General features: G+C 33.7%; 1 protein-coding gene across 2 annotated transcripts in view; it reads right to left on the bottom strand.

The window, feature by feature from the left end:
- Nucleotides 1-22,101, bottom strand: part of KLHL1 (kelch like family member 1) — a 449,152-nt gene that overhangs the window by 280,376 nt on the left and 146,675 nt on the right. For both annotated transcript variants that reach the window (XM_065533314.1, XM_005585986.4), the window contains exon 2: nt 8,523-8,705. In XM_065533314.1, the coding sequence (XP_065389386.1) occupies nt 8,523-8,705 (183 nt within the window). The remainder of the gene's footprint in view (nt 1-8,522; nt 8,706-22,101) is intronic.

A 22,101-nucleotide genomic window follows, 5' to 3' on the forward strand; every position in this document is an offset into this window, starting at 1 on the left:
CCACTGATGAACAGTTAGGTTGATTCCACATAGTTGATATTGTGAATAGAGGTTCAATTAATATACCAGGTTTTTTTCGATATATTGATTTTGTTTCCTTTGGGTAGACACTCAGTAGTTGGACTGCTGAATTGAATGGTAGTTTTATTTTTAGTTCTTTGAAAAATAAGTCTCTAGATGCTGTAAATAGTAATTCAGTTGAATCATCTGGCAAAGTAAATTTAAAACTTTCTGGAAAATTTCACTGTCCTACATACAATTAAGTACATTCATAAGTCATAGGAGGAAGTAAAAATATCAACTAGTTTGGAAAAAGAGAAGATTCCAACCCTCAAGTATGACTTTGAAGGGTTTAACACATCAGTGGAGGAAGTAACCTTACTAGAAGTAACCTCTAGCCAAAGAACTAGAACTAGAAGTGGAGTCTGAAGATGTAACTGATGTGCTGCAATGTCATGATCAAATTTGAATGGATGAAGAGTTGCTTCTAATGGATGAGCAAAGAAAGTGATTCTTTAGATGGTGTCTACTCCTGGTGAAAATTCTGTGAAGAACATTGAAATGACAAGAAAGGATTTAGAATATTACACAAACTAGTGGGGCCTTGTGGCTTATGCCTGTAATCTAAACTTTTTGGGAGGTGGCTGGTGGATCACTTGAGGCCAGGAGTTCAAGACCAGCCTGGTCAAGATGGGAAAATGCTGTCTCTACTAAAAATACAAAAATTAGATGGGCGTGGTGGCATGTGCCTCTAATCCCAGCTACTCAGGTGGCTGAATCATGAGAATCGCTTGAACCCGGGAAATGGAGATTGTAGTGAGCCAAGATCACACCACTGTGCCCCAGCCTAGGGCCACAAAGCAAGACGCTGAATCAAAAAAAAAAAAAAAAAAAAAGTGAATATTACACAAACTTAATTGACAGAGCAGCAGTAGGGTTGAAGAGAAAATTGATTACCATGGATAGAATGCTATCAAACAGCAACCCATGCTATATGTACACATACATATACACACACACACACATACACATATATATACATATACATATATATATATATATAAAATAAAGGAGAATCAATTGTTGCAACATATTTCATTATTGTCCTATTTTAAAAATCGCCACAGATACCCCAACCTTCTGCAACCACCACCCTGATCAATCAGCAGTCATCAACAGGGAGTTAAGACCCATCACTAGCAAAAAGATTAACACTCCCAGAAGGCTCAGATGATTGTTAGTATTTTTTAGCAATAAAGCAGTTTTTAAATGACTGTATGTACACATACATACATGATGATGTAATGCTATTGCACACTTATTAGACCTACAGTATCATGTAAACAGAACTGATATATTTGTTAAAAACATATATATTTATAAACAAACATATAATATATAATATATATTATATATATAATATGTATATATATAGGTGACTTGCTTAATTGTGATATTCACTTCATTATGGTAGTCTAGAATCCAACCTGCAATACCTTCAAGATGTTCCTGTATGGAAAGGCAGAAGACTTAAAAAAATCAAACCTATGAAATTGAAGGTATTATGGATTGAAATTGAAGGTATTAATATAAATTGTTTGTTTTAAACATAAAATATATGAATTTTATTTGTGTTTGTGCATATGTATGTATGTGTGCATGTCTGTCAAAGACTCCTTAGAAAAAGAACAGACTGCAGAGTGGAGCAAAGTAAGCATAAAATCAGCCTGGAATACGTTTTGTTGCAGAGAGTAAAGAAGTGCTCAAAACAGTTGGGAATATGTCAAAAGAATTATAGTGATGCTTACACGTATAAGCAAAACCACAGTAAAATTTGAATGCTTGTTTTTCCTAAGAACACTATAGAGAAAAGAAAGGAAGTTAGATCAACACAGCAAATTATTATCTAAAACTTTTCAGGAGCCTTTTTTTTTCATGTATTTATTTTGAAGTTTTATCTGCTATATATTTTATCTTATATACAAGAGAAGCGGAAGGGCATGTTATAATTTAACTTGAACACAAAATACATTCTTTTAATTGGAAAACATAACTTAACTATCTAATTTATGCATTTAAGAAATACCTTATAAGATTCGTGGTTTTAAATATTTTATTAATATTAATGTTGAGGATTGTAACATGTTAGACATATTTAAAGTTCTCAGTTCCTTATGCATTTATTTCAGGCAGTTAGTAACTAAAATGTCAACTCTTTATAATATCAGAATTTGAAAAAATGATTAAGACACAGATATCTTCAAATATTTATTACTTACCAATTAGATAAATTAGTGTCAGATGGTCAGTTTTATCAAAAGCATTAATTAAATCATTGTATGATACAAACGATCATAAACTAGAAGATAAATATATTTCCTACACATAAGAAATATATCAACATAAATTTAACCAGCTTAATCTTACACATACAATGTCTATAGTTGCAGCAATGCCACATCTCTATAGAGCAAAATATTATAACCTCTATTATTCAATTTTAAATAATTACATAATACCTTCTCGGTCAACTACAATATAGTAAATCCTACTAACTCAGTAAAAAAAAAAAAAAAAAAAAAAAAAAAAAAAAAACCTGCAGAAAAGTTTATACTGCATTTAGATTTGGTGACATAAGATATGAATTAAATTTTAGAAGAGGGATTTAATGCATAACATAAATTAATATTTTTATATGTACATATTTAGTTCTAGTAATGCCAGAGAAGCAGGAGTAAAACATACATAAAGAAGTACATGCATGCAACCACACTAGAAAATCTCTTATTGAGATCACTACAAATTTATTTCCTTCCAAATCTATTAAACTTTTGTAAGTTCCACTTCAATTTATTATGGTGTTTGATATTGTTAACCTCCCATTCCTTTTTTAAATCTATTTTTTAGCGAAAGCTGTGCAGACTTCTTATCTCAGCTTACCTCTGATTCATTGACTTTTCTTCTTGGTTCTACTCTTTAACCCTGTCACTGCTGTAGGCTTTATTCAGACCTCTACATTTTGCCTTGACGCTCATTGTTTCAGAATCATTCTTGAGCATTGCCTTAATCATTATTTTTACGGTGGTTTCAAACCTAACCTTGTATCTCAAATGCCTGTAGAACTGCTCATCACATATCCCAGGAGCATTTCATTATAACTAAATTAAACTCGAAGATTTCCCACTGGTATTTCCTTCCTTTTTACTTCCCTGTTTCTAATTGGTGCACTTTCAGAATCGAATTTATGAACTTTGAGAGTCAAAATTATGAAATTACCACTATGTTTCTTTCTACTTTATTTCCTATATCAAATATGATGTAAAATCCATCTTTCTGTTTGAATGTGTTCTTGCCCTCTTCATGAGGCCTGCCTGTGTCCCCAGGGCAGTGATGTTAGTACCTAACAGCACCAAGATGCTCCTTTTTTTTAGGAACTGGACTTGACCTAATAAAAGCTCCTTATTCCTTGGGAGTCTATGTGTTCCTGCTTCTCACACTTTATCCTTCAACTGCCACCACCTCTCCTGACTCTCAAGCTGTGGGTTGATCTTAAAGCACTGACTAAGAATAAGGATAAATTCTTGCTTTGGAGTGTGACTCATTCTGCAGGAAGTCATATGCAGAGCTTCCGGAGAGATAAAGATGAAGCAAGTCTTCATCCTTGATTTTTTCCTTCCTCTGCCCTATCCTGCTTCTGTTTCTTCTGAGGTCAGCTTTTAAATCAGTCATGAAGACCTGAATTCCAGGCTCAGGCTCTGTTATGAGGGAACCTGGCTTATGACAGCATCCTTCAAAATACTGCTCAGCTCATACCTTATGTTCATATAGTCTTCCTTTCATGCCTGGATTAACCAAAACAGTTTCTCAGATCATTAGTTTCTGCCATGCCTGTCTTTTACACATTTTCTAAAACCATACCATATTTCAAAACTACCTTTCTAAATTATGATAGTCAGTCTATTGTGGTTGTTAAAGTCATTATTTCAGTGCCCAGATTGCCTGGGTTTGAGTTCTACTTTCACCAATTATTGAGTGAATAACTTGGGCACATTCTAAATGTTTTCCATGCCTCCATTTTCCATATTATAGATAAAAGTGAGAAAGTAAGAATTTTCTGTTTTTTAAAGACAAAATGATTTGTAAATGCAAACCACTTTAAACAAGGCCTGGAACATAATCGACACAGTGAGTGTTAACTATCATCATCATTGTTGACTCAGTTATGTAATTCCTCTCCTCAAGAACCTACATTGCTTCTAATTAAACATAGTTTCGAGTACAAAACTTATCTCCTGGCTCTTAAGGTCTATCATAATCATATTTGTCCTATTTTTATGGTTTAATTTCCCAGTTATTTCCAATACAAACTCTATTTCCACCAAGTCATTATCCTTGAAATTTTTGCAAATAGAAACTTTTTAGTTCTCTATTTTTTCCATAGTATTATTGATACCTAAAATAGTATGCCATGTCTTTTCCACTAGGCTTACCTCACACTCAATTTCTCTGAAAAACTTTCATAATACTCTATCATATGCTGCTCATTTCCTTATTTGACTATGTCTTGAACTTGGAATTAGAACCATATATTCTACCTTGCAGTTATCTGCAACTATAATAATTTATTTAATTATCTTATGGTTTATCTTTAACTCCTCAAGTATATTGAAAACTCTACAAGGAAAAGCATTATGTTTTATAATCATTATGCATCACCAAGAGGGCATAGGCCAATGCTAGAGTTATGTTTGATAATTGTTTGTTTTAATTAGTGCAAAGAAAAATGCTTCATGGACTGCTGACAATCTACTATAGACATAAGCAAAACATTAAAGTGATATCCAAGTGATCAAGAAAACAAAAGTTTTTCAGCTTCATAATTATTTTTTTCTGAAGTTGCTACAGAACTATTTTAAACTATCAAACTGAGTGAGAGATTTAGGGATGGATGATTTAGTAAAATTAAATAAATGTTATTCCTCTTCTATTAAAGATAATCTACGTAAATGAAATTTCCATCAACACAGAGAAGCAATATTATTTGCCTACTCCTGAGTATTAATATATGTAGTTTATGTAAGTAATTTCTTTTTAATGTATTTAATTGTGGTTTAAGTGCTGCTAAATGCATCATTTCAGTTGTCACTTTAGCCTCATCTGTCTACATACTAGTGCACTATAAAGAACATTAAAATAATAAATACTTTCTTGAAATAACTAAATTTATTGTCAAATATGCACAACAGTGAAAAAAGAATATAACACATTTTTAAATGCCAAGGTTTTTGTTCTGTAGGATACTTTTCTATCTATCAAATATCATTTTGTTCTTCATTTAAGCTTTCAGTTGATCATGAACATATTGCATGCTTGCTGTAAAAATTTAAATAATACATCTGTTTATACATTTCAGAAAAAAGTTAGCCACACGTCCTTTCCTACTTATGACTACCTCACAGGAATAAAATTTGTTAAGTTTTTGGCATATATCATTCCACACAGTTCTGATGAATATAAAATGATAAATAACATTATTTCCAACTCAAGAGTAAGTATGTTAGTTACATAAGATTTCCCCCTTTATGTCTGCAAAATGCTCTTATTCTTAATAATGGCTAAGGGGGAAGAAAACTTTCACAAGCTCAATCATATTTCACTTCATATCTGTACATTATATCAGACAAGGCCGTGAACACCTCCTAATTTTCCTATCATTGAAAATTCAAATATCTAATTGTTAATATTGACTATGTCAGCCTAATTTTCCTCATCTAAACCTCAGATTAAAGGTAGCCTACCTATAAAATATTTTTCATGTTTGAAATTCAAGGATTTGCATTCGAATATTTTGGTTTACTTGTTGCTGATCAATTATCTTGGGCTATTTGTGAGAAAGTTATATTCATCTTAGATTTCCTTCAAGGCCTAAAGCACAAAGAAATTCAGAATTTTAATTATTTTTCATGCAAAAATATATCGATGTGTTATCTGAAATATTATTAGCTTTTCAGACCTTACCTACTTAAAAATATGCCTAACAGTAAACAAAACTATTACATAAACATGACCTCTCATAAAATGATTGATAATTGTGACCAGTATCAAGTTAAAAACATATACAACATAACCAGCACATAAATAAATGATTTTGTGTAGATTCCTTCAATGAGGGTAATATGTTAACTAAAACCAAAATTTGACAGTTTGGAAAGATAATATTATTAATATAAATCAAACATATATAATTATGAATGAATACTGAGCGAGTGTCAATAACATTAGCTAGCAATGCTTTTACTGAAAGAGCTATACATCTTCATAAAAATTATTTATTTTTATATTATTTGAAATTATTATAATAGCCACACAATTTTTAGTGGTAATGATTCCAATACCAGATACATTTTACTTAAAGACAATATTTAGTTGTACTAACCAAAATATAATAAGAGTGTTAAAATGTATTAGCTTATTACTAATGATTATTCATTTTAAGTCAAGAGCTAGCTGTGCATTAATCACAACTGTTTCATCAGGCAAAAGTATCAATAAAGTGGTATCAAATACCTGCAATGATTCACAACAATGCTTGTTCTTTTCAAGTGTCACACAATATTTATTTATATTTAGTAATATTTGTTTAACTTAGAATTCTAAGATGTACATTACTTGTAAGATAATTAGTACTAAAGTTTTAAACTATAGTGTTAAAAAATTAATTGAGAGGTCATCAGGCTGAGACATCTCAGGTTTTTATTTTCTACCTAAACCAAGCAAAAACCAACTCAGAGTAATTTAACCAATCAGAAACCACCAACTAACCTCTAACTAGGCTCTTGCCCTGCTTTAACCAATCAAATATTTTATTTGTCTTGTTTCCACAAGTGTCTTATGAAAACTTTCCTCTGGTCTTCTTTAGGTGGGACCCTGAACAGCTTGTGCTCTCGTGCTACCTGATTATGAGTTGCTGTTTGCTCAAATAAACTCTTTAAAATAGTAATGTGCCTAAATTTATCACTTAACAGTGTAAAGAAAAGATAAAACTTTATTTGAATTGAGTTAGCCATAATGATTTTTAAAAACTAATTTTTTATATCATACTTAAGAAACACATCAATGATCCATAATAATGTATTTAGTTTAATATATTCTAAATATATTAAATATTTATATGTTCAGAATAATACATGTAAAAGTAATACATTGCTCAAATGTTTTAGAATAATATAAAACAAGAATATTGATTTCTCATCCAATAAGAATATTGTAAACAATTTGCAAAACTAAATAAACTATTTAGGAAATAACTAATGTATACAAAGAGTAATAAAGAAAACAATGTAGAATATTATGAATATAGAATAATTGCTCACCAGATTGGATAAAAATGTTTCAAATGAAAAAGAAAATATTGAATTAAGACCAATAAAAGACTACAAGATTGTAGAAATTATAGGAAACACTTTTCTTTTAAAAAAATTAATGAACATCTGATGTGTTAATATATTTTTGAGTTGACTGACACCTCCTGTCTTCTCAAAAAATACATACAATATGATTTAATTTATAAGTTAAGTGAAGTAAATTTAATTACACTCTCAAGAATAGTTCTTACTCTGAAGAATATAATTGAATTATTATCTAGATGCTATTTAGATGCTAGCTCAGGATAATTTGTGGTTTTGCCACACATATTATGACAATGAATAATTATCTCAATAATAATGACTATTTGTGAATTCTCTTGCAAATGGTAACTCAACTTCGCAGTTATATTTGAAAAATAAAATCAATAATATATTATCAAAATGCTTTAAATAGTTACCTGACAGATTGGACTCTAAATCACCTACAGTAGTTATTGTGTCAAATGTCCTTCCCCATGCATTTCAAGACACCGACTTAAATTCAACGTCCATATTGCAATATTTCTATCACGGTAGATATACACCCATGTTTTTCTGGATTCATTTTGGTGCATAGAACTATTAGCTTTCAAATGTGTTATGGCTTTAAAAATAATATCAGTATGAAACAATTTAATTTTAAATAAATATTAAATGAAAATGTCAACAGGAAATACCTTAATTTATTAGTTGATATAAATATATAACTAAGATAATCTTTCTTTAGTTTCTGATGGAATAGCATACTTCATTTCAGATTTTAGGCACAATTCCCAAATTAGTGTGCCTAAAATTAGTATGATTTTGAATCCCACAGTCCCAGATAATAACAGTTTTCCTCCATAGCTATCAGCCCTAGTTACAAGTAGTTTTAGTTTTAAACACTTTATAATTGTTTTGTTTTTCAAAAAATTATTACCTAAAATAGCATTTCAACTTTTCCGCAAGAGAAAAATAAGAAAAAAACAAGTATAAACAAAACAAACGACAACAAAAACGTCTCTTAAAAATGTGAGTCCTTATTTCCGTAATCATACAATACTTTGCAATCTACAAGCCAGTCTGTCACTTTTAAACATGTGAATGCATGTTTCCAGTAGAGGCAGACTACTGTACCTATGTGCAGGTATCTTTCGGTTCCCAACAATCAGGATAACATCACAAAGTTGCTGCTGCTTCAAATAACTTTCCATCTTTCTGAAGGTTTGCTCAGCATGATGAACAGCTTGATAGAATTCTTCAGAGCTACTGGAGTCCAAATCACTTTGAGGTGTCATTGAGTGGCCAGTTGACGACAGCCTATAAACCACACACACACACACAAAATAATAAAGGGATTTATAAAGAGCCAATTATCTAGAATAATATACAGGTTGTTATCATTTTCTTAAGAAAACTAATATATCTGTGTTTATTTTTATATTTCAATACAAGTTCAATAAACAAAGGTCCAAATAATCTATTGTGGGTTAAGTGATTTGCTCTAGGAAATAATAAATAAATGGAAAAGTTCTTTTTTCTTGTTTAAAAAAAGGTTTAAAAATATGTTGTTTGTATTGATTAGGACATTGTTAGTAAACCTGAAATATCACAGAAATAGTAAATTATTTACATACCTATTCTAAAATTAATTAGCAATGAAATGCTAATTTCATTCATTTGATATTGAGGAAGATAATTATACTATTCTAAATAGTTAGGATTATTGAGATGTCATAGTAAATGTTGCTTTGCAGAAATAGGTGAATTTTATCATGAAAAAATATGAAACCTGGTTTGCAAATAATACTGACACTTAAATTTGTAAGTGAATTATTGAGTTTCACGTTCTGTACCCCACTATTAAATAAGTACTGATTAGCTCAGTACTTAGAATAACTAATCAATAATAACTATTTTAATAAACTTTATGATTTTGAAAAGTCCATGATACTTGAGTTTTGTCACTTCATGTATTAATGGCATAGACTGTTCAAAAAAATAAAAAACTTTAATAAATGCCATACTGCACCATAGGGAAGACTCAATATTCAAGTTACATGATAGACACATGACAAAGCCTAGCAGACCCAATCAAGTGTTCTGATGACAATTCCTTAAATAACCTAAAATTAAATATTAATTATGTTCATAAAATTAATACTAAAATTGCTTACTTCATGATAAATATCTCAGAAAGTAAGATGGAGAATTCTGGTTCCAATTGCAATGTAGTAATTTGCAGCTGACTAAATCCTTCTCCAAGAAAACCACAAAAAAGTTACGTACAATATCAAAATAATTATTTACATTCCATAGGATCTACTGAGGCAATCAGGACTTAGAAAACCAAGATCCTGAAATACAGATAAATTCATTAGAGTCATTCATCTAAAAGTTATTCCCTGCGTATTCTTTCCCTTTCAAGGTATTTACTAGTTATTAACCACATAGGGTGAGAGTCCAAGGAGCTCAACATAATGTGGCAGCTAAGCAGTTCTTCTGAGGATAATACAAAGACTGAAACCTAGAGTTGTATCAGTGAAAATCTCTGATTTCATTAAGCTGAACTTTTAATTGAAGTACCAGCAAATAATATAGTTTTTATTTAGAAAAAGACATTCCTATATGGATTCCATGATTTCTTATATATAATGCCTGTCATTAAAGGAAAAAAATAGTAGGTCTGTAGAGAAACTGGACACATTAAGAAAAACTGGACACATTAAGAAAAACAGACAACAGAAACATTCTCCCAGGTGCTACAGATACGTTCAAATATGTGGATCACAATTATTACTTAACAGACGTAAAAATAACTTTCATTAATCGTTTAATACAGATAATAAGCTGGATAATTTCAAGTCATATGAAAAAAATCAAATGGAAAAAATAAGGCAATACAATAACTTAAGATTCTGATACGCAAAATTAACTGGTAGATAAAAGACAAAAAAAAAATGACGATATGAAAAATAAATTAGGCCAGGCGCGGTGGCTCAAGCCTGTAATCCCAGAACTTTGGGAGGCCGAGACGGGCGGATCACTAGGTCAAGAGATCGAGACCATCCTGGCTAACACGGTGAAACCCCGTCTCTACTAAAAAAAAATACAAAAAACTAGCCGGGCGAGGTGGACGGCGCCTGTAGTCCCAGCTACTTGGGAGGCTGAAGCAGGAGAATGGCGTAAACCCAGGAGGCGGAGCTTGCAGTGAGCTGAGATCTAGCCACTGCACTCCAGCCTGGGCGACACAGGGAGACTCCGTCTCAAAAAAAAAAAAAAAAAGAAAGAAAGAAAAAGAAAAATAAATTAATAGAAAATACTCAAACTAAGTTATTTAGATTAAAAAATAGAAAACAAAACAGTAAAATTATAATATTCATGTAATTAATATATTTTGTAATCTTAAAAGTAGGGGGGAGAGATGATGGGACAAAAGCTATCTGAAGAAATAGCGGCCAAGAATTTTCAAAAATTTGTTAGATACGTCAGGAAACAGATTCCAGCGAAACTGGACTTAAGCACGTTTTAATCATATAGAACCACCTAATATACTTATTTGGAAAACATTATATTCTATTGAACCTCTTCCTCTTGAGATTCAGAACCACAGCTATGCAAAATAAAAAAAAAATTGGAGAGCCTTACCAGTGAAATGTAAAAAACAAAATAATCAACCCATTATTTTTGAATAAGAAAATACGTAATTGATATTATTTCCAGAAGATGCGTTTGTGCACATAGAAAATTCGAAAAAATGACAGAAAGGCTTACTAAATTCTAAATCCACTGTTATTACGTGTTTTCTCTGTTATCTGCAGTATTTATCCACACAATATGATTATTTTCATCAGACTTTACAAGTTCTCCTTTAAATATTTGAAATTAATACAAATTTTGCTGAACCATATGTTTGCCTTTCACAAGTTTGCAAATTACAACCCAGAATATGGCCACTTCTCAGCATATTTTAAGAATTCAGGCTCATGCACGTGTAGCAAGAATAGCAGAATTCTTCCACATGTTAACACATTGAATAGAAAAGTCACAATATGCATTGCAGAGTGCATTTTAAGTTTTAAAATGACCATATTACTGACTCTCGAGTACAAAGGATAATTAAGTCAGGATTTGAAGGATGCCAAATAGACCAAAACTGCTCCAAAAGGAAACCCTGATGCTTCTGGTCAGATACTCAGACTGCATGATAAGGGTTTAAAATTCAAGATATGAGAAACACCTCTAAAGAATGGCTTCAGATTAATTTAAACAGGATTTGAGATAAAAGCTCTACGTAAGTCCTTATATTAATTAACCAAAGGTTAAATGAAATATTCTTGTTAGCAACTTTTTTTTTTTTTTTTTTTTTGAGACAAAGTCTCACTCTGTCGCCCGGACTGGAGTGCAGTGGCGCGATGTTGGCTCACTGCAACCTCTGCCTCCTAGGTTCAAGCGATTCTCCTGCCTCAGCCTCCTGAGTAGCTGGGATTACAGGTGCCTACCACCAAGCCCAGCTCATTTTTGTATTTTTAGTAGAGACGGGATTTCACTACGTTTGTCAGGCTGGCCTCAAACTCCCGACCTCAGGTGATCTGCCCATCTCGGCCTCCCAAAGTGCTGGGATTATAGGCGTGAGCCACTGTGCCCAGTCTGGGCAGAAATTTATATACCTGCTTAAGATTTCACAATCTAGGAAAAATTATTAAGAAAATTATTTAATTTACTTTGTCTTTAGTTGTCCAAGTTGTGGTGGGTGTACTATTAAAGCAAAGAGTGACATAAATAGAACAGAAAGAAATAGAAAAGAAAGAAATAGAGCTTGGTGAGATCCTGGGGTGGTGGGGGTGGGGGGTGTGGGGGGCGGGGACATAGTATTTGAAAAGAGTTATTCAAAGTCAAAAAGTTAACTACTGTCAAGATAGTTTTTTTTTTTACCTAATCTAGTTAAAATAATCAATCTCAAATATAATGTGGACTTGGACTTTTTCTGACAAATTTAAAAGCAATTTGAAAGAGTGGGATTAAAAGAACAGAGAGTTAGATACAAGGCTCAAAAAAAATAAATAAATAAGTTTAAGTTCTCTCCTGGATTTTTTTCCTAAAAGTTCTTATGCATTAAGTCTCTTCATGTTATATCGGAGAACAAATTACTTCTCTTCAAGGTCATCGATCCTTCAGATAAATGGTTATGTTTGTTTCCCTTGATTTTCTCTCACATATTTCCTCACATATCATTTCATGATCTAAGACTTTAGTAGGATTCTTTCTCCTCAACTTTATACGAAATACGGAATTTTAAAATGAATTTTCACATCAGAACACTTACAATTTTTAAGATAATGTTTATTATTTAACCTTCTTCCCATCACATATCCAACCTACTAATTTAAAAAGGAGACTTTAACATTTTAGTAAATTTACATTATGTATTTATCATGTTTTCTATAGGTGTTAAATAAAAACCAGGCAGTGGATTATTTCATTGTTTTGTCCAATTTTGTATATCAATTGAAAAAAAAAAAAAAAACTGTAGTCTCTTTCCAATCTAAGAGTCCCTAATACAATGATCTGAAACTCTAACATTTGTCTTTATTTTGGTCCAATAATACAAACCTTGAAGTTACAAGAAATGCAATTTTAAAAGTGCAATATGACTTCCTCTTATCAAATTTAAAGACATGTTTGCCTTCTTCAACCTAACATGTATAAAAATAAAATGAATAAAGTTGTTTTGATCTCTTGAACTCCTCAAACCATAGGTATACTATTTCATTTCCTTCAATACCCACATGTCTTGAAAGAATAGTCTTCAAGTCTGAACTTCAGTTCCTGACCCTCCTAATACGCCTTAATCTATTGCAATTTGATTTCCATAACTGCCCATCTAACGGAACTACTCTTAACAAGGACATTAGTGCCTTTCTTGTGACTATCTTTAGCATTTATTTTAATTTCCTCTCATTAACTGCTGAGAACTGACCAACATACTTTACTGTTCCTCTTCTAAACAGTTCAGGACTCAATATTCTTTACTCTCGCTATACCAAACGATTCTGAGATGAAACCTGTTTCCCTATTTCTTTGTTAAACAATATTGGAATCAGAAATAATTTAGTTACTTTCTCAAGGAAATATTTATTTCTGCAATAATAGATTGTTTACTAATAAGAAAAAAATATATATAAAACAAATAATTACTCATCTTTTTTTTTTTTTCTTACTTTACGACCTACCTACTGAGTGCAAATCTAAAATTGTTATTATTTCTTCCCATTGCCAACCAGTTCCTCAGTCTTCAATGGCTTCTTGTTCATAAATCCATATCACACATTGTAAGTTCCTGTATGATCTGATGCTTTCTACAATTCGTATGATCCTTCAAACCAAGCTCTAATTTTAGCTACACTAATAATTCCAGTTTCTGCAATGCATCATACTGAGAGGTGACAATGTGCTAACAGCCCTCACTCTCAGCGCCTCCTCGGCCTCGGGTCCACTCTGGCGGAGCTTGAGGAGTGCTTCAGCACGCCGCAGCAGTGTGGAAGCCCCTCTCTGGGCTGGCAGAGGCGGGAGCCTCCTCCCTCTGCTTGCAGAGAGGTGTGGTGGGGGAGGCGTGGGTGGGAACCGGAGCTGCCCCTCGCGTTCACAGTCCAGCGGGAGTTCCAGTGGGCACGGGCACAGACTTGGGGGGCTCTGCACACGGAGTGGGTGGGCGGTAGCCACCGGCCCAGGGCAGTGAGGAGTTTAGCACCCGGGCCAGCAGCTGCAGAGGGTGTCGGTGGGCCGGCACTGCCCTGGAGTTCTTGATGGGCCTCAGCTGCCTCCTTGTGGGGCAGGGCTCAGGACCTGCAGCCCGCCTTGTCCGAGCCCCCCTTCCCCCCAACGCCCAGCAGTGGGCTCCCCTGCAGCCCAAGCCTCCCTGAGGGGCACTGCCCCCTGCTCCATGAAGCCTGGTCCTATCAACCACCCAAGAGCTGAGGAGTAGGGGTGCACGTGGCACGACTGGCAGGCAACTCTGCCTGCAGCTCAGGTGCGGGATCCACTGGGTGAAGCCAGCTGGACTCCTGAGTCTGGTGGGGACTTGGGGAAATTTTACCTCTAGCTAAGGGATTGTAAACACACCAATCAGCACTCTGTGTCTAGCTCAGGGTTTGTAAACACACCAATTGGTACTCTGTATATAGCTAACTCTGTGTCTAGCTAACCTAGTGGGAACTTGGAGAACTTTTCCATCTAGCACTCTGTGTCTAGCTCAGGGATTGTAAATGCACCAATCGGCACTCAGTCAAAACGGACCAATCAGCTCTCTGTAAAATGGACCAATCAGCAGGATGTGGGAGGGGTCAGATAAGGGAATAAAAGCAGGCTGCTGGAGTCAGCAGTGGCAACCCACTCAGGTCCGCTTCCAAACTGTGGAAGGTTTGTTGTTTTGCTCTTTGCAATAATTCTTGCTGCTGCTCACTGTTTTGGGTCCACGCTGCGTTTATGAGCTGTAACACTCACTGTGAAGGTCTGCAGTTTCACTCCTGAAGCCAGCGAGACCACAAACCCACCGGGAAGAATGAACAACTCCAGACACGCCTTCTTTAAGAGCTGTAACACTCACCACACAGGTCTGCAGCTTCACTGCTGTCAGCGAGACTACAAACCCACCAGAAGGAAGAAGCTCCAGACACATCTGAACGTCTGAAGGAACAAACTCTGGACACACCGTGTTTAAGAACTGAAACAGTCACAGCGAGGGTCCACGGCTTCATTCTTGAAGTCAGTGAGACCAAGAACCCACCAATTCCGGACACAACACCACTTTCTTCTATAGCATTCCACACACACACATTTTTGTGTACCTGGAATGTGCACAACACATTGACATTCCCATGGCTAACTACTCCTTCAGAATTCAGTTTAAATATCGCTATCTTAGGAAGGCCTTATTTTTTTTTTTTTTTCAGTGTACTGTTTTTTATTTTTACTTTTGAAAATAGAGTCGGCCGTATATGTGCATTTGTCACATAAGTATATTGTGTGGTGCTGAGGGGAAATCCTTATCTCAATCCTTACTGCTTGGTGGAGGGGAGGTGAGGTTACCCTAACATGTAGTATATAGGTTTAAATACATCTCTGCCATGTCAAACATTCTGGGAGTTCAACAACTATTTGTTGAATAAATGCATAAAAATATTTTATGACAAGATACTTTGGTCAGATACTAATTTAAGTTTGTTATGTGTTTTTGTTTACTTTTCGCTTTAGTTTCCGTAGACCACACAAATGTGTTGTTCGAATTGCTACCTCTAAATAAACAAGCAATAGAATTTATATCCCAAAACCTAACAGAATGTCTGGCACACAGATTTAGTAAATATTTGTGGCGTAATTTGTAATTTTTGAATATTAAGTAGTTTCCAGAGCTCATGAGAAACAAAACGTAAAATAACTGCTGTAAACAGAATACATACATACTTCTATTTCTCTGGCAGCACAATTTTGTCCATTATGACAATACTAAAGATTACATTAAATATAGTAAATAAAATACTTTTAAAATCATTTAAATACATAAGATATATTAATTGCAAACAAGAATTTCTGGATGGCTAGTTTTTTTTTTTGTTTTGTTTTTTGTTTTTTTCTTTTTTAATGTGAGTGACTAAGAGATTAACGAAAATGGCAAAATACATTTGAAAGCAGTTTTTTTTTTTTTTTCTAAGTGATAAGGGTTAGCTTTTGTTTTAACCCCTATATATATAAGGGTCAAATATATATATATATGACCAGATTCCATCTCAAAAATATATATAATATATATATTAATATTTTTATATAATATATATTACAATAAGTGTGTGTGTATATATACTTTTTTTTTGAGTTGGAGTCTTGCTGTGTCACCCAGGCTGGAGTGCAGTGGTGCGATCTCGGTTCACTGCAAGCTCTGACTTCCCGATTTATGCCATTCTTCTGCCTCAGTCTCCCGAGTAGCTGGGACTACAGGTGCCCACCACCACGCCTGGCTAATTTTTTTGTATTTTTAGTAGAGATGGGGTTTCACCGTGTTAGCCAGGATGGTCTTGATCTCCTGACCTTGTGATCTGCCTGCCTCGGCCTCCCAGAGTGCTGGGATTACAGGCGTGAGTCACCATGCCAGGCCAAGAAAAAATATTTTAAAGAACATTTTGCAATATCAGATAAAGAAATCACTCTTACATACATAGTTCTTAGGCAAAGACCTGAATATAGTAAAAGATGACTTTATTTAAGTGAAAAAATTTAACTATTTTTTTGAGTCCAGCAAATTTAGTGTGTATTTCAGGCAATATATATATATATATATATATATATTTGGATTATATTTGCATTAGAGATATATGTATTTTAATTTTAAAAAATATTTCTGAGTAGTAGGAAATTGAACATTTGTCATTTTCTACCGTTTAAAAAATGCTCACATATTTTGTGTCAGACACACACTATTTTAAACAACATGGAGTCATTTTTACAAAAAATTCAAAGTTCAAAAATTCAAAGTTCAAAAAGTGCCCCAAATAAAAATAAAATACATCTAAAAAAATGCTAGCAAGAGTTCTTCAAACCAAAAGAATGTGAACGTGATTGTGATTCTGAAACTGTAATTATGGTAGATAAACCACATATATCTTTAGAATAAAAAGATTAAAAGAGGATACTATTAAAATAATAACTATTTTTTTTTCAGAAATAGGCAATATCAATATGTGAACAGTGACAAAAAAGTTTTAAGTGTTGGGAGAGAATAAAGTGTAAGTGTTTTTGCTTGTTTCTTTACTTTGCAATGAAAGTTAAGTTGTTATCAGTTTAAAATAACTTGTTATCATAAGGTGTATTTTGTAACCCTTATGGTAACTAAAAAGCAAAAGCCTATAATAGATACATTAACAATAAAAAGCGGCCGGGCGCGATGGCTCACACCTGTAATGCTAGTACTTTGGGAGGCCAAGATGGGCAGATTACCTGAGCTCAGGAGTTTGAGACCAGCCTGAGCAACACGCTGAAACCCTGTATCTGCTAAAAATACTAAAAAATTAGCCAGGCGTGGTGTCGTGCGCCCGTAGTCCCAGCTAATTAGGAGACTGAGACAGGAGAATTGCTTGAACCCAAAAGGAGGGTGCAGTGAACCAAGACTGCACCACTCCACTCCAGCCGGGGCAACAGAGCAAGACTACGTCTCTAAAATAATAATAGTAATAATAATATAATAAATAAAGAGCAAGAAATCAAAACATAGTACTAGAGAAAAATCACTTAACCTCAAAGGAAGACTGAAAGAGAGAACAAAGTAAGAAAGAATCTACCAAGCAACCAGAAAACAACAAGCACAATGGCAGTAGTAAATTCTTCCCTGTCCATAATTACCTTTAACGAAAATAAATTAAATTATTCAATTAAAAGACAGGGATTAGCTGAATGGATACACTTATAAAACTAGAAACCGAAAAAAAACAGGACCAACTCTAATAGTTATATCAGATAAAATAGACTTTAAGACAAAAGGGAAGACAATACAAAGATGGTCATTATATGATGATACAGGGGTCAATTTAGCAAGATGATATAAAAATTTTCACAGTGGAAATCCTCACCAGAGCATTTAGGCATGAAAAGAAAGGATATTCAAACTGAAAAGGGAAAAATTAAATTGTCTGTGTTTGCAGATGATGATTTTATATGTAGAAAACCTTATAGAGTCCACCTAAAATCTGTTGGAAATAATAAATAAATTCAGTAAAGTTTCAAGATATAAAATCAAAATGTAAAAATCATTACTCAACAGCAAACTATCTGAAAAAGAAATCAATAAAGTAATCACATTTATAACATCTATTTTAAAGACCCTAAATATGAAGATAGTACAGAAGGTGCAAGATTCCTACAATGAAAACTACAAAATACCGATGAAAGCAATTGAAGAGGAGATTAATAAATGAAAAGTTATCCTATGTTCATTAGTTAGAATAATAATTATTTTAATGCTCATACCACCTCCAGTGATCTGCAGATTCAATAAAATCACTATCAAATTACTAATGACATTTTTCAAATAATGCTGAAAGCAATCTTGAAATTTGTATGAAATTTATGTGGAAAAGATCCCAAATATCCAAAGCCATTTTGAGTAAAAAAATAAATAAATAAACTAGCTGGAGGCGTTACACTACCTGACTTTAAAATATACTGTGCTCGGTGTGGTGGTTCCCACCTGTAGTCCTAGCACTTTGGGTGGTCAAAGCAGGAAGATTTCTTGAAGCCAGGAGTTTGAGACCAGCCTGACAACAATGTGAGACCCCTTCTTTACAAAAAAAAAAAAAAAAAAAGAAAGAAAAAAAAAAAAAAGGAAGAAGAAGAAAAGAAAACAAAAGCTGTGTATGATGGTAAACTCCTGTAAACTCCTGCAATCCTATCTTCATCAGCAGCTATGGCAGGAGGGTCACTTGATACAAGGAGTTAGAGTCGGCAATGACCTGTACTCACATCACTGCACTCTAGCCTTGGTGACACAGCAAGCCCGTATTTCAAAAATAAATAAATAAAATGAGCTATGCTACAAAGCAATATTAACCAACACAGCATGGTACAGGCATAAAAATAGATACATAGACCAATCGAACAGACTAGAAAACCAATAAATAAATCTATGCATTTATGGCCAACTGATTTTTGATAAAGGCACATAGATCCCACAATACATGATGCTTGGAAAACCGGGTATTCACATGCAGAAGAGTGAAACAACATCCCTATCTCTCACTACTTAAAATCAACTAAAAATAGACAAAGTCTTAAATGTAAGACCTAAAACTATAACATTACTGGAGGAAAACATAGCGAAAATCGTTCATGACATTGGTCTGGGCAAGGACTTTTTTGGATGAGATCTCAAAAGCACAGGAAATATATGTAAAAATAGACAAGCAGGAATGGTATAGGAGTTAGAAAGAAATTATTTAGGCAGATAGTGAGGGTAAGGATGTTGTTGGTAAGGTTTCCCTTTTGATAAAAAGCAGCCCCCAAATCATTTCTTTTCTGAAAAAAAGCAGCCTGTAAAATCGAGCTGCAGACATAGATAAGCAAGCTGGAAGCTTGCCCAGGTGAATGTTGGCAACCATGACAACAGGAAAAGGCTACCTAGAGGCCAGGCATGTTCAACATGGCAACTCCATCTTCCGTTTTCATTGCCAACCACGTGTACAGTAAGGAGCAGACAACATGATGCCTACCAGATAGAAAACCTATTTGCATAATAAAAGATTAGGGTGGGGCAGCCAGCTTCTTTGAGCTAGGTGAATGTCACACCTGGCCCAACCAATCTTTGGGCCCTATGTAAATCAGATGCCGCCTCCTATAGCTAGTCTACAAAACCTGTGCATTTCACCACAAACTGGAAGACCCACTTGGGCACTCCTCTATCTCTTCAGGAGAGACAGTTATTCTCTTTTCTCTTTCATTTTCCTATTAAACCTCCACTCTAAACTTGACTCCATGTGTGTCTATGTACTTGATTTCCTTGGCATGAGGCAAGGGACCTCGAATATTACCCCAAACAATGCCACTTCATGTTTATATCAACCTAAAAACTTCTGTGCAGGCCAGGCGTGGTGACTCACACTTGTAATCCCAGCACTTTGGGAGGCCAAGGTGGGCAGATCACATAAGGTCAGGAGTTCAAGACCAGCCTGGCCAACATGGCGAAACCTGGTCTGTACTAAAAAAAAATACAAAAAGTAGCCGGGCATGGTGGCGGGTGCCTGTAATACCAGCTACTCAGGAGGCTGAGTCAGGGAGAATTACTTGAACCTAGGAGGCAGAGTTTGAAGTGAGCCGAGATTGCACCACTGCACTCCATACTGAGTGACAGAGCAAGACTCTATCTCAAAACAAACAAACAAACAAGCAAACAACAACAACAACAACAAAACCTCTGTACAAGAAAAGAACAATCAAAAAGTGAAGAGACAGCTTACCGTGTGGGAGAAAATATTTGCAAACTATGCACCTGACAAGGGGATAACATTCAGAATACATAAGAAACTCAAGCAAGTCAATAGCAAAAAAAAAAAAAAAAGAAAAAAGAAAAGAAAAGAAAAGAAAGAAAGAAAAAACCAATCTGAATTTAAAATAGGCAAAAGAACTGAATAGATATTTCTCAATAGAAGACATGCAAATGGCCAATAGATATATGAAGAAAAATGAAAAATGCTCAACTTCATTAATCATCAGATAAATGCAAATCAAAATCACAATAAAATATCACCTTATAACTGTTAGAATGGTTGTTATCAAAAAGGAACTATAACAAATACTGGTGAGAATATGAAGAAAGGGAAACTCTTATATTACATTGGTGGGAATGTAAATTAGTACAGCCATTATAGATCAGTATGGAGACTCTTAAGAAAAAACAGACTATCATATGATCCAGCAATTCCACTACAGGGTATATGCCCAAAGGAAATGAGATGAGTACGTTGAAAATATATCTGCAACCCCATTTTATTACAGCACTATTAACAATAGGCAAAATTGCTAATCAGCCTAAGTGTTCATCAAAGTCTGAATGGATAAACAAAAATGTGATTACATATATATATGTATATTATATATATATATCTTATGTGTGTGTATATATGTATACATAGTATTCCATTGTGTGTGTGTGTATATATAAGTGTGTGTATATTTTTTTATTTAAAGTAATATCCTCCAGGGTCATTCATGTAGCAAATTACAGAATTTCATTGTTTTTTATTGATGAATAATATTTCATTGTGTGGAATACTATTAAAGTAATATGCTCCAGGATATTACTTTATTACTAGTAATACTAATTACTATTAATAGTGATTAATAGTTATAGTGATTACTACTAATAGTGATTAATAGTAATAGTGATTACTAGTAATAGTAATAGGATCTCCTGGAGGATATTACTTTAAGTAAAATAAACCAAGTACTGAAGGATCAATGTTACTATGTTCTCACTCATGTGTAGAATCTAAAGAAGTTGGTGTCATATAAGAGTAGAATAGTGGTTACCAGAGGATGAGGAGAATGTCGGGAGAGGAGAATGGGAAGAGATTGATCAATTGATACAAAGTTAGTCAGAGGAATAAGTTCTGTTGTTCTGTTGCACAGTAGGGTGACCAAGTTAATAGTAATTTATTGCATATTTCAAAATAGCAAGAAGAGAGGTTTTTGAATGTTCTCATCACAAAGAAATGACAAGTGTTTGAAGTGATGGATATGTTAATTGTCCTTATTTTATCATTGCATGTTGTATACATATATGGAAATATCACACCGTACTCCAGAAATATGTACAATTACGATGTATCAATTAAAAACAAAAAAAAAAAATTTGAATGTCAAGTGAATCTCACTCTATAGTTGATATTAAACTATTCTTACTTCAACATATAATTACCATAAATTTAGACAACTATGCTAATTATATTCTGCTACTTGTTTTGTTCTTATGGAATGTTGCCAAAAAATGTTCAATTATGAAAATAAGATACGTTGATGTTTGGTAAGATATTTTGAATGTTATCCAAATATGTATATTCAGAAAAATATTTTTCCTACCAAAGTTTTGCTTACATAATTCTATACTCTTAGAGATGACTTAGTGTTGGGGGGACAGGAAATCAAAGGAAAAGAAATTGAAGTGATGTTAAGATAC

The sequence above is a fragment of the Macaca fascicularis genome, chromosome 17 (assembly GCF_037993035.2).
Source record: "Macaca fascicularis isolate 582-1 chromosome 17, T2T-MFA8v1.1".
NCBI classification, from domain to species: Eukaryota; Metazoa; Chordata; class Mammalia; order Primates; family Cercopithecidae; genus Macaca; species Macaca fascicularis.